The 14940-nt window shown below is 45.1% G+C and overlaps 1 protein-coding gene across 2 annotated transcripts in view; it reads right to left on the bottom strand.

Annotated features, from left to right (window-relative positions):
* Positions 1–14940, bottom strand: part of LOC106609608 (exocyst complex component 4) — a 284451-nt gene that overhangs the window by 229880 nt on the left and 39631 nt on the right. For both annotated transcript variants that reach the window (XM_045722267.1, XM_045722266.1), the window contains exons 4-5: positions 7255–7448; positions 4740–4849 (exon numbers count right to left, since the gene is read on the bottom strand). In XM_045722267.1, the coding sequence (XP_045578223.1) occupies positions 4740–4849; positions 7255–7448 (304 nt within the window). The remainder of the gene's footprint in view (positions 1–4739; positions 4850–7254; positions 7449–14940) is intronic.

Raw genomic sequence — 14940 nt, forward strand, 5'->3', positions numbered from 1 at the left:
AGAGGAAGAGTGGGGGTCTGGTAATGGCATAGGGACAGAGGTTAGTGGGGAGAGGAAGAGTGGGGGTCTGGTAATGGCATAGGGACAGAGGTACGGAGGAGGGGCTATGGAGCTGTAACAGACACAGTACACCTGCAGCTAGCAGTAGGCTGGCTAGCTGACCAGGTACCGGGGCAAATCTGACCTGACAGGGAAGGAGGGTTTAGGCTTGCATTCAAACAAACGCGTTAGGATGGGTTGAGTGGGTGGGTGGGTAGCGCCTGGGAGAAAGTTGCAGAGAGAGAGAGATTAGCTAGATATCAAGAAAAAATAACTAGACCAGAGAGAAGCTTTTCTTTTTACCTTTATTTAACTAGGCAAGTCAGTTAAGAACAAATTCTTATTTACAATGATGGCCTAGGAACAGTGGGTTAACTGCCTTGTTCAGGGCAGAACGACAGAATTTTTTTTACCTTGTCTGCTTGATCTTGCAACCTTTCGGTTACTGGTCCAACGCTGTAACCACTAGGCTACCTGTCGCCTTGGGCATCTTAATCATCTTGTTTGTGTTTTCGCAGCTCCACAGCCAGGGAATGTTATCACCACACTATAACACTCCACAACCAGGGAATGTTATCAACACACTATAACACTCCACAACCAGGGAATGTTATCACCACACTATAACAAACTCCACAGCCAGGGAATGTTATCAACACACTATAACAAACTCCACAGCCAGGGAATGTTATCAACACACTATAACAAACTCCACAGCCAGGGAATGTTATCAACACACTATAACAAACTCCACAGCCAGGGAATGTCATCAACACACTATAACAAACTCCACAGCCAGGGAATGTAATGACCACACTATAACAAACTCCACAGCCAGGGAATGTCATCAACACACTATAACAAACTCCACAGCCAGGGAATGTCATCAACACACTATAACAAACTCCACAGCCAGGGAATGTCATCAACACACTATAACAAACTCCACAGCCAGGGAATGTTATCAACACACTATAACAAACTCCACAGCCAGGGAATGTCATCAACACACTATAACAAACTCCACAGCCAGGGAATGTTATCAACACACTATAACAAACTCCACAGCCAGGGAATGTCATCAACACACTATAACAAACTCCACAGCCAGGGAATGTAATGACCACACTATAACAAACTCCACAGCCAGGGAATGTAATCACCACACTATAACAAACTCCACAGCCAGGGAATGTAATCACCACACTATAACAAACTCCACAGCCAGGGAATGTTATCAACACACTATAACAAACTCCACAGCCAGGGAATGTAATCACCACACTATAACAAACTCCACAGCCAGGGAATGTTATCACCACACTATAACAAACTCCACAGCCAGGGAATGTAATCACCACACTATAACAAACTCCACAGCCAGGGAATGTAATCACCACACTATAACAAACTCCACAGCCAGGGAATGTAATCACCACACTATAACAAACTCCACAGCCAGGGAATGTTATCAACACACTATAACAAACTCCACAGCCAGGGAATGTAATCACCACACTATAACAAACTCCACAGCCAGGGAATGTCATCAACACACTATAACAAACTCCACAGCCAGGGAATGTAATCACCACACTATAACAAACTCCACAGCCAGGGAATGTAATCACCACACTATAACAAACTCCACAGCCAGGGAATGTTATCAACACACTATAACAAACTCCACAGCCAGGGAATGTTATCACCACACTATAACAAACTCCACAGCCAGGGAATGTAATCACCACACTATAACAAACTCCACAGCCAGGGAATGTTATCACCACACTATAACAAACTCCACAGCCAGGGAATGTTATCACCACACTATAACAAACTCCACAGCCAGGGAATGTAATCACCACACTATAACAAACTCCACAGCCAGGGAATGTTATCAACACACTATAACAAACTCCACAGCCAGGGAATGTAATCACCACACTATAACAAACTCCACAGCCAGGGAATGTTATCAACACACTATAACAAACTCCACAGCCAGGGAATGTAATCACCACACTATAACAAACTCCACAGCCAGGGAATGTTATCAACACACTATAACAAACTCCACAGCCAGGGAATGTTATCACCACACTATAACAAACTCCACAGCCAGGGAATGTTATCACCACACTATAACAAACTCCACAGCCAGGGAATGTAATCAACACACTATAACAAACTCCACAGCCAGGGAATGTAATCACCACACTATAACAAACTCCACAGCCAGGGAATGTCATCACCACACTATAACAAACTCCACAGCCAGGGAATGTCATCAACACACTATAACAAACTCCACAGCCAGGGAATGTTATCAACACACTATAACAAACTCCACAACCAGGGAATGTTATCAACACACTATAACAAACTCCACAGCCAGGGAATGTAATCACCACACTATAACAAACTCCACAGCCAGGGAATGTTATCAACACACTATAACAAACTCCACAGCCAGGGAATGTTATCACCACACTATAACAAACTCCACAGCCAGGGAATGTAATCACCACACTATAACAAACTCCACAGCCAGGGAATGTTATCAACACACTATAACAAACTCCACAGCCAGGGAATGTAATCACCACACTATAACAAACTCCACAGCCAGGGAACGTTATCAACACACTATAACAAACTCCACAACCAGGGAATGTTATCAACACACTATAACAAACTCCACAGCCAGGGAATGTAATCACCACACTATAACAAACTCCACAGCCAGGGAATGTTATCACCACTATAACAAACTCCACAGCCAGGGAATGTTATCACCACACTATAACAAACTCCACAGCCAGGGAATGTAATCACCACACTATAACAAACTCCCCTGTAGACGCTGTATTACCAGAGGTAACTGTTCCACTGTGGCCTATGAGCATAATGAATGTTATCCACCCCACTGTGCTGACAGGAATACATGGTGACTAATGGGAGATATAGAGGGGTGGCAGCTGATTATGATGTTATGAAAACGTATGTACTAGTATGATAACGCCCTAATAATGCTGTGATGTATGAACGAGTATGATAATGCCCTAATAATGATGTGATGTATGTACTAGTATGATAATGCCCTAATAATGCTGTGATGCATATACTGGTATGATAATGCCCCAATAACGATGTCATGTATGCACTAGTATGGACTGATAATGCTGTGATTTGTCAGTACGATAATGTCCTAATAATCATGTCATGTATATACTAGTATGATAATGCCCTGATAATACTGTGATGCATGTACTGGTATGATAATGCCCTAATAACGCTGTGATGTATGCACTAGTATGGACTGATAATGCTGTGGTATATGCAAGAGTATGATAATGCCCTAATAATGATGTGAATAATGTACTAGTGTGATAATGCCATAATAATGTTGTGATGTATGTACTAGTATGATAATGTCCTAATAATGATGTGATGTATGTACAAGTATGATAATACCCTGATAATGCTGTGATGCATGTACTGGTTTGATAATGCCCTAATAATGCTGTGATGTATGCACGAGTATGATAATGGACTGGTAATGTTGTGAGGTACAGTATGTACTATTATGATAATGGACTAATAATGTTGTGATCTAGAGTATGTACTATTATGATAATGGCCTAGTAATGCATGTACTAATATGATAATGCCCTGATAATGCTGTGATGTATGTACTAGCATGATAATGCCCTGATAATGCTGTAATGCCCTAATGCTGTGATGTATGTACTATTATGATAATGCCCTAATGCTGTGATGTGTGTACTATTATGATAATGCCCTAATGCTGTGATGTATGTACTATTATGATAATAGCCTAATAATGCTGTGATGTACAGTATGTACTATTATGATAATGGCCTAATAATGCTGTGATGTACAGTATGTACTATTATGATAATGGCCTAATAATGCCGTGATGTATGTACTGTGCTGCAAGGAGGAGGAAATACGAGGCATAGATGGAAGCGGGGAGAAGGTGCGTGTGTGCATTAGTGCTTCTGTGTGTGTGCATGTGTTTGCTGGCGTGTAAATGCCATCAGTGGAGTGTGTGTGAGAGGCAGTGTTATGTATGAGGTGTGTTGAGCCTGCAGCGTTCTCTGGTACACACCTCTAATGACATGCTAATGGATGTAATAACTGCAGCAGTACAGATCCCTGCTAATGATTTCATTATCACTAGGAGCATCGGCAGAGTGGAACGACAGTAGAACACTAACCTGACAACTCTACCACTGTGCTATCCAGGAGACAACTATGTCCAATAGTTCTCATCACGTCTCTACAGTATCTCTCTCCATCTACACCATGTTCTCTTTTCTATCCATCTCAACTCCTCTCCCTTTCTCTTTTCCACTCAATATCCAGTTCTCTCCAGTTTCTTCCCCACATTCTCACTGACGCTCTATCCTTCCCCACCCCTCTGTCCCCGCCCCTTCCACTCTCTGTCCCCGCCCCTTCCTCGTCTCCCACCCCCCTCTTCCTCTCTTGTCCAGTAGTATTCCTAAAGCCATTCTACTGGTGGTAATGAAGTAAGGTCAGCACAATCAATTGCAACAAAACATTACTTTATTAGGTTGGTATAGTGTGCAGGCCCTCATTTACATTTAGTACTGCTGTATTCAGCCAAGCAGCCATGCATAATGGATGTGTGTTGGACTACCAAGGCAACTTACTGCTGGTGGTCCCTGGGGTACTGAACTGGGAGGAGTCCATCAGCTTGCGAGGGGTGGACAGGCTGCTGACGTCCAGCTGGGGCAGAGGGGATGTGTCTTTGGTTGTAGAGCTGGGGAGAGTTGAGAAGAGCATCATCAGTCACCATCATCATCATCGTCATCCTCGTTATAAAATTACAATTCAGTAAATAACAAAAAAAATCCATTTATTTTCAATGACTTCTCACTAAACTGAAAAGTAGAAGCTACTTATTTCAGAATGTTAAATTAAAATCACTTCCTGAATTGACTGGCTTCAATTTGAATTGAGCCCAACCCTGCTATCCACAACAACAACAACATTCACCTGAGAGACAAGCAGAGCTTTATAATGAACCTGTTAAAACGTCTTAGGGATCAAATCCCTTTTACGGGATTGATTTGACAACATCCAGTGAAATTACAGAGCGCCAAATTCAAAAAACAGAAATACTCATAATAAAAATTCATAAAACCTACAAGTGTTATACATAGGTTTAAAAATGAACTTCTTGTTAATCCAGCCGCTGTGTCAGATTTCAAAAAGGCTTTACGGCGAAAGCATAACATGCGATTATCTGAGGACAGCGCCCAGCACACAAAACCATACAAACATTTTCCAGCCAAGTAGAGGAGTAAAAAAAGTCAGAAATAGTGATAAAATTAATCACTTACCTTTGATGATCTTCATATGGTTGCACTCACAAGACTCCATGTTACACAATAAATGTTCGTTTTGATCGATGAAGTCCCTCTTTATGTCCAAAAACCTCCGTTTTGTTGGCGCGTTTTGTTCAGTAATCCATTGGCTCAAAGGCAGTCACAACAGGCAGACCAAAAATCCAAATAGTACCAGTAAAGTTCGTAGAAACATGTCAAACGATGTTTATAATCAATCCTCAGGTTGTTTGTCGTCTAAATAATCAATAATATTTCAACCGGACAATAGTGTCGTCAATATAAAGGAAAAACAACGAAAGGCGCACTCTCGGTAGCGCGCAAACAGCTCTGGGACTTTCCACTGTCCACTCATTGAAAGTGGTCATTCTCCCTCATTTTTCAGAATAAAAGCCTGAAACAATGTCTAAAGACTGTTCACATCTAGTGGAAGCCACAGGGAACGCAATCTGGGTCATATCCCTTTAAATTGTGGATAGGCTTTCAATGGAAAAACACCCATTTCAAAATAATGGCACTTCCTGGATCGATTTTCCTCAGGTTTTCGCCTGCCATATCAGGTCTGTTATACTCGCAGACATTATTTTAACAGTTTTGGAAACTTTAGAGTGTTTTCTATCCAAATCTACCAATTATATGCATATCCTAGCTTCTGGGCCTGAGTAAAAGGCAGTTTACTTTGGGCACGATTTTCATCCGGACATGAAAATACTGCCCCCTAGCCCAAAGAGGTTTTAACAACCTGGATTAACAAACAGAGTCAGCCATGTACCAACCTCCACACAGTGTTGAGTGTAGCCCTGACCTGTACCTCCAGACAGTGTTAAGTGTAGCCCTGCTTAGTGAGTGTTGAGTGGAGGTGGGTTGTTCTTACCAAACCTCCACTATACAGGAGCTTTAACCTGTCACTCTAAAACCCCAACTAATACATCACTCTACAGAACGTCACAGCACAGACACCACACTTCTGTACACACAACAATCACACACAGAAAAAGACACCAATCACACACACGCCAATAAAGATACTACACACACACACACACACACACACACACCCCTAGCATGAATTAAACAAACATCAAAACAACAGGCTTCATTGCTGGAGAGGTGGGTGACCTGCATCAGCCTAATGTGTTGTGATGCTGCATCTTGGTATAGGAATCAGCATGCAGGTGGCAGCCGTCGCTCCACACAGCATTCTAACGTGTCCCAAATGGCACCTTATTCCTTGCATAGTGCACTACACAGTGTATTACTTTTTAAAGTAGTGCACTAAGTGGGGAATAGGGTGCCATTTGGGACACACCCATTGGTGTTGGTATGATAATCCTCCCGACGCTAATGTAGGTTGTGACGCGGTCGTCGACTAACCAAAACCCACATTATCATTCTACAGAGCATCATCTTTGGTCTCCCATGAATGAATCAGATGTGTTTGCACTAAGTGGTGAGACAGGGACGTTGTCTTGTCACTAGAAGTTTAGACTAGCTAATGTAAACACTGAGGGACAACACATGTAGCGTAGAACTGTGCTGTGTGGGATTAGAGGAGTGGAGGTTGAAGACTGACTTGTCTCATGTTATGGTATTTCATTTAATGATTTCAACCAGTTTCCCCCCAATTATACATTTACTTCTAACGCAGAGTGAACACCCATACAGACTCCCAAAGCTTTTATTTTGAAGTGAAAACGACTACTTCCAATCTCTACTGAGATCTGGTGTTTGAGTCCTTGCCCTACTATTCTAGAATACGGCAAATGATGAACATTACATTCCCTCTGTTGACTGCACCCCCCTTCTCCAGGCCACTCACCCCCCGTGGCGTCCCTGGTTCTTGTCCTTGTTCTTGGTCCCCAGGCGGCTGGTAGACTTGATGTAGAGGTGCCGGTGCAGCTCGTCGATGAGGACCACATGGATGTTGAGCTTCTTACTGTGGAGCTCCAGACGCAGGTCCCCCAGACCCTCCACCTGCAGCAGGGGGCCCTCCAGAGACTCCACCGCTGACACCTGCACGAGGGGGACCACAGGAGACACACCTGAATAGATCTATACTACCTTGGAATGTAGGGGGAGACCTGAACACAGCTCCAAGTACCTGATGTATTATCCACTAGTACTCACTGTATATCTGAATACACCTGACAACACTTCAGAATACAGTATTTTGATGGGGACCACAGGGACATGTTTATTAGGGCATGCAATGGAAAACTGTTTAAAATGTAATCAATAATGAATCTAAATCTTCACAGTCATAAACAAGATGTGGATATAATTGGCTAGTTTAATTGGTACCTAATGGACTTGAGTATTTAGAGAAAGCAGTTTATTTGAACTGTAAATCTGAACCGTGGGTTTCTGTCCACACATTACACCTCACAGGCTGTCAGACAGGTTGTTAGACCGGTTACTACACAGACAAATAATACAACACCAACAACACCAATATAACTACAGTGTATCCTCTGTGTTAACACTGCTGCTGTATGTACAACATTCAAAATGTTTTACATTGTAGTCATTTAGCAGACACTCTTATCCAGAGCGACTTACAGGAGCATTTAGGATGAAGTGTCTTGCTCAAGGGCACAGACAGATTTTTCACCTAGTTGGCTCGGTGTTTCGAAACAGCAATCTTTCAGTTACTGGCCCTACGCTAGGCTACCAGCCGCCCGAAGTGCCCACTGCCCAGCCCCCACTGCACACAGCCCCCACTGCCCAACATAACAGCATTTTTGGGGAAAACTTTAGGAATGCAGACTATGCACCCAACGCCAAACTACATCCAGCCTCTCCTCTTTCAAAGTTCCTGGCTTTCTCTCCGTCCGTCCGTCCCTCCCTCCCTCCCTCCCTCCCTCCCTCCGTTGGTCCATCCGTCCGTCCCTCTCCTTCTCTCCGTCCGTCCGTCCCTCCCTCTCCTTCTCTCCATCCGTCCGTCCCTCTCCTTCTCTCCGTCCGTCCGTCCCTCCATCCATGTCTCTCTCCCTCCCTCCCTCCGTCTCAGTTTTCATTAGCATTGTGGTTATGGCGTGTTTATATTTAATAAATCTTCATGGTGGTAAATTAGTGGTTTTTATTAGAGTGGGCTAATGGCTGGATGATAGCGCTCCAGAGAGCCATCACAGACTGTGTGTGTATCACCGGAGCTGGACAGACGGGAGGAAAGGAAGGGAGGGCCATAGGTCAAGTATGTGTTGATGCAAATCAGCGCAGCATTAGCCAAAAGATGTGCTAATGCTGTGCATGATCAACCCCCGTCAGCTTAATAGAATAACTCTGCATGCCTCTGTGTTCCTCACTGTGTTGTGGACGGTACACGTTGGTGTGTGTGTGTGTGTGTGTGTGTGTGTGTGTGTATGCATATACTGTAACTAACTGTGAGTGGGTGTGACCGATGTGTATGCGTCTGTGTGTATGTCTATAAGTACGTGTGTGTCAACAGTCCACAAGTGCGTGCGTGCGTGCATGTGTGTATACCTTGTGTGTGTGTCCTTGAGTGTGCGTGTATGTCCGCAAGTGTGTGTGTGTGTGACTCATTACCAGTGGGCCGGGATGACAGAAGAAGGCTGGTTAACATCGTTAGGGAGCCCGGGCTGTCAAGCTAATCAACTATACGAGGCTTCCTGAGAGTTAGCAGGATGGGGAGAGAGGGAGAAGAGGGGGACTCACAGGAGGGGGAGGAGAGAAGCGGTACATGTGAGAGCCCGTCACTGGCCTCTCTGGTGCACACTGGGCTCAGACGGGGTGTGGGTGTGTGTAGGATAGGAGTGGAGAAGAGAGACTTTTTTTGGAAAGTGAACCAGTCTTGTCCCTCACTAACCCCATGGGGTCTTGTAACACTGCCATTCAACTGAGGCAGAAAGAGAGCAGTGGGAATACTAATAGTCAAGCAGAGAGAGAGAGCTGAGGGAGGGCTAGAGGAGGAGGGGATGGAGGGAGAGTGTGAAAGTGAGGGAGACGTTAATCTGACAGATGAGCAGGGTAATGAGTGACAGCATGTCTGGAATGAACACATCAGGGAGTCTCTCAGGATTGACAGAGACAGGATGGACTTACAACAGACCGGAGAGAGAGAGAGAGAGAGAGAGAGAGAGAGAGAGAGAGAGAGAGCGAGGAGAGAGGGGGGAGAGAGCTGAGAGAGGGGGGAGAGACAGGCTCATTGTAATGGCTGGAATGGAATGAAAATGGAACGATATCAAACATATGGAAACCACATGTCTGACTCCATTCTAGCCATTTCAATGAGCCCGTCCTTCTATTGCTCCTCCCACCAGCCTCCACTGGCCCAAGAGTTTGTAATGGTGTGGAGTCCTTACTCTCACATATCCAACTGTGTTAGATCAGTGAGGGGGGAGAGCTGAGAGAGGGGGGGAAGAGAGCTGAGAGAGAGGGGGAAGAGAGCTGAGAGAGAGGGGGAAGAGAGCTGAAAGAGAGGGGGAGAGAGCTGAGAGAGAGGGGGTGAGAGCTGAGAGAGAGGGGGAGAGAGCTGAGAGAGAGGGGGAGAGAGCTGAGAGAGAGGGGGAGAGAGCTGAGAGAGAGGGGGAGAGAGCTGAGAGAGAGGGGAGAGAGCTGAGAAAGAGCTGAGAGAGGGGGAGAGAGCTGAGAGAGGGGGAGAGAGCTGAGAGGATGAGAGAGCTGAGAGAGAGAGAGGAGAGAGCTGAGAGAGGGGGGAGAGCTGAGAGAGGGGGGAGAGCTGAGAGAGAGAGAGGAGAGAGCTGAGAGAGGAGAGAGCTGAGAGAGAGCTGAGAGAGAGGAGAGAGCTGAGAGAGAGGGGAGTGATAGGAAGAGAGGGAGATCTGAGACAGTGGAAAGGGAGAGCAAAACAAAGAGTTAACCAATAAAAAGGGAGAGAGAGAGAGATAACTGTTGCAGCCTCTCTCCTACTGAGAAGCAAATTGAAACACCTAGCTTAAAATGGACACTGACAGTCTTCTGTGAAAGCAATGTAATGAGGCACAGACATGACTCACTGAGTTTCCTTAGATTAGCCTCCATCAGACTGTTCCAGGGACAGCTTCAACTTGAGTTAGAGTCAACATCAGCTCTAGTCTAGCACCTATCAAACAAGATAGGATCCTTCTTGCATAGAGTACAGTTCCAATACTGTTATAAATCCATCCTTCTTTCCTGGAGGTCATTGATCTAACACAGTTGGATATGTGAGAGTAAGGACTCCACACCATTAAAAACTCTTGGGCCAGTGGAGGCTGGTGGGAGGAGCTATAGAAGGACGGGCTCATTGAAATGGCTAGAATGGAGTCAGACATGTGGTTTCCATATGTTTGATATCGTTCCATTTTTCATTCCATTCCAGCCATTACAATGAGCCTGTCCTTCTATAGCCCCTCCCACCAGCCTTGATGTTCATCCAGGGATTTCCGGTATACTGGAATAGCACACATGGGGGCGCTAAAAACACACAACAAAATTGCGCAAGTGATAGCGAAAATGTATAGAAGATGTTAGCTAAATGCTAACAAGTGAAAACGAACAAACTAATTGCAGACAGGCAAATCCAGCTCATGAAGTTATACATGAGTAGCTACCGAATGTCATTTTCGGTGAGTGTGGACATTTACAAGCGCAAGTGAATGAGAGAAAGTGCAAATAAACAAAGTAGTGATGCATGTTTTTCAGAGGGAAGAGCAGCATGTGAACACGGAGCAGAGGGGAGAGAAAAAACCGCTAGTCGGAAGCACAGAGACAAGATGGCAGCTGTACAGACAACCCATACAGAGCTCTTTGACTTACCTCTCAAACACGGCAGAAAGCCGTTATAAGACATCTGATAGCAAACATTTAGTAGTGAATTACACACAAGTGTAAGTTCCTCACCTCATATGCACCACACAACAGACACTCAGTGACAGATATAGAACGCTCTGGACTGACCAGCTCCTGTTGTTTTCTCCTGTTGTGGACTGACCAGCTCCTGTTGTTTTCTCCTGTTCTATACTGACCAGCTCCTGTTGTTTTCTCCTGTTCTATACTGACCAGCTCCTGTTGTTTTCTCCTGTTCTATACTGTCCAGCTCCTGTTGTTTTCTCCTGTTCTATACTGACCAGCTCCTGTTGTTTTCTCCTGTTCTATACTGACCAGCTCCTGTTGTTTTCTCCTGTTCTATACTGTCCAGCTCCTGTTGTTTTCTCCTGTTCTGGACTGTCCAGCTCCTGTTGTTTTCTCCTGTTCTATACTGACCAGCTCCTGTTGTTTTCTCCTGTTCTATACTGTCCAGCTCCTGTTGTTTTCTCCTGTTCTATACTGACCAGCTCCTGTTGTTTTCTCCTGTTGTGGACTGACCAGCTCCTGTTGTTTTCTCCTGTTCTATACTGTCCAGCTCCTGTTGTTTTCTCCTGTTCTATACTGACCAGCTCCTGTTGTTTTCTCCTGTTGTGGACTGACCAGCTCCTGTTGTTTTCTCCTGTTCTATACTGTCCAGCTCCTGTTGTTTTCTCCTGTTCTATACTGACCAGCTCCTGTTGTTTTCTCCTGTTCTATACTGACCAGCTCCTGTTGTTTTCTCCTGTTGTGGACTGACCAGCTCCTGTTGTTTTCTCCTGTTGTGGACTGACCAGCTCCTGTTGTTTTCTCCTGTTGTGGACTGACCAGCTCCTGTTGTTTTCTCCTGTCGTGGACTGACCAGCTCCTGTTGTTTTCTCCTGTTGTGGACTGACCAGCTCCTGTTGTTTTCTCCTGTTGTGGACTGACCAGCTCCTGTTGTTTTCTCCTGTTCTATACTGACCAGCTCCTGTTGTTTTCTCCTGTTCTATACTGTCCAGCTCCTGTTGTTTTCTCCTGTTCTATACTGTCCAGCTCCTGTTGTTTTCTCCTGTTCTATACTGACCAGCTCCTGTTGTTTTCTCCTGTTGTGCTGTTGTGGACTGACCAGCTCCTGTTGTTTTCTCCTGTCGTGGACTGACCAGCTCCTGTTGTTTTCTCCTGTTGTGGACTGACCAGCTCCTGTTGTTTTCTCCTGTTCTATACTGTCCAGCTCCTGTTGTTTTCTCCTGTTCTATACTGACCAGCTCCTGTTGTTTTCTCCTGTTCTATACTGACCAGCTCCTGTTGTTTTCTCCTGTTATATACTGACCAGCTCCTGTTGTTTTCTCCTGTTATGGACTGACCAGCTCCTGTTGTTTTCTCCTGTTCTATACTGTCCAGCTCCTGTTGTTTTCTCCTGTTCTATACTGTCCAGCTCCTGTTGTTTTCTCCTGTTGTGGACTGACCAGCTCCTGTTGTTTTCTCCTGTTCTATACTGACCAGCTCCTGTTGTTTTCTCCTGTTCTATACTGACCAGCTCCTGTTGTTTTCTCCTGTTCTATACTGTCCAGCTCCTGTTGTTTTCTCCTGTTCTATACTGACCAGCTCCTGTTGTTTTCTCCTGTTCTATACTGACCAGCTCCTGTTGTTTTCTCCTGTTCTATACTGTCCAGCTCCTGTTGTTTTCTCCTGTTCTATACTGACCAGCTCCTGTTGTTTTCTCCTGTTCTATACTGTCCAGCTCCTGTTGTTTTCTCCTGTTCTATACTGACCAGCTCCTGTTGTTTTCTCCTGTTCTATACTGTCCAGCTCCTGTTGTTTTCTCCTGTTCTATACTGACCAGCTCCTGTTGTTTTCTCCTGTTCTATACTGTCCAGCTCCTGTTGTTTTCTCCTGTTCTATACTGACCAGCTCCTGTTGTTTTCTCCTGTTCTATACTGACCAGCTCCTGTTGTTTTCTCCTGTTCTATACTGACCAGCTCCTGTTGTTTTCTCCTGTTGTGGACTGACCAGCTCCTGTTGTTTTCTCCTGTTCTATACTGACCAGCTCCTGTTGTTTTCTCCTGTTCTATACTGTCCAGCTCCTGTTGTTTTCTCCTGTTGTGGACTGACCAGCTCCTGTTGTTTTCTCCTGTTGTGGACTGACCAGCTCCTGTTGTTTTCTCCTGTTCTATACTGACCAGCTCCTGTTGTTTTCTCCTGTTGTGGACTGACCAGCTCCTGTTGTTTTCTCCTGTTGTGGACTGACCAGCTCCTGTTGTTTTCTCCTGTTGTGGACTGACCAGCTCCTGTTGTTTTCTCCTGTTGTGGACTGACCAGCTCCTGTTGTTTTCTCCTGTTCTATACTGTCCAGCTCCTGTTGTTTTCTCCTGTTATGGACTGACCAGCTCCTGTTGTTTTCTCCTGTCGTGGACTGACCAGCTCCTGTCTTTTTCTCCTGTTATATACTGACCAGCTCCTGTTGTTTTCTCCTGTTGTGGACTGACCAGCTCCTGTCTTTTTCTCCTGTTATATACTGACCAGCTCCTGTTGTTTTCTCCTGTTGTGGACTGACCAGCTCCTGTCTTTTTCTCCTGTTATATACTGACCAGCTCCTGTTGTTTTCTCCTGTTGTGGACTGACCAGCTCCTGTTGTTTTCTCCTGTTCTATACTGTCCAGCTCCTGTTGTTTTCTCCTGTTCTATACTGTCCAGCTCCTGTTGTTTTCTCCTGTTCTATACTGACCAGCTCCTGTTGTTTTCTCCTGTTCTATACTGACCAGCTCCTGTTGTTTTCTCCTGTTCTATACTGACCAGCTCCTGTTGTTTTCTCCTGTTCTATACTGACCAGCTCCTGTTGTTTTCTCCTGTTCTATACTGACCAGCTCCTGTTGTTTTCTCCTGTTCTATACTGACCAGCTCCTGTTGTTTTCTCCTGTTGTGGACTGACCAGCTCCTGTTGTTTTCTCCTGTCGTGGACTGACCAGCTCCTGTTGTTTTCTCCTGTTCTATACTGACCAGCTCCTGTTGTTTTCTCCTGTTCTATACTGACCAGCTCCTGTTGTTTTCTCCTGTTCTATACTGTCCAGCTCCTGTTGTTTTCTCCTGTTCTATACTGTCCAGCTCCTGTTGTTTTCTCCTGTTGTGGACTGACCAGCTCCTGTTGTTTTCTCCTGTTCTATACTGACCAGCTCCTGTTGTTTTCTCCTGTTGTGGACTGACCAGCTCCTGTTGTTTTCTCCTGTTCTATACTGTCCAGCTCCTGTTGTTTTCTCCTGTTGTGGACTGACCAGCTCCTGTTGTTTTCTCCTGTTCTATACTGTCCAGCTCCTGTTGTTTTCTCCTGTTGTGGACTGACCAGCTCCTGTTGTTTTCTCCTGTCGTGGACTGACCAGCTCCTGTTGTTTTCTCCTGTTGTGGACTGACCAGCTCCTGTTGTTTTCTCCTGTTCTATACTGACCAGCTCCTGTTGTTTTCTCCTGTTGTGGACTGACCAGCTCCTGTTGTTTTCTCCTGTTGTGGACTGACCAGCTCCTGTTGTTTTCTCCTGTTCTATACTGACCAGCTCCTGTTGTTTTCTCCTGTTCTATACTGTCCAGCTCCTGTTGTTTTCTCCTGTTCTATACTGACCAGCTCCTGTTGTTTTCTCCTGTTCTATACTGTCCAGCTCCTGTTGTTTTCTCCTGTTATATACTGACCAGCTCCTGTTGTTTTCTCCTGTTATGGACTGACCAGCTCCTGTTGTTTTCTCCTGTTGTGGA

The sequence above is a fragment of the Salmo salar genome, chromosome ssa07, assembly GCF_905237065.1.
Source record: "Salmo salar chromosome ssa07, Ssal_v3.1, whole genome shotgun sequence".
NCBI classification, from domain to species: Eukaryota; Metazoa; Chordata; class Actinopteri; order Salmoniformes; family Salmonidae; genus Salmo; species Salmo salar.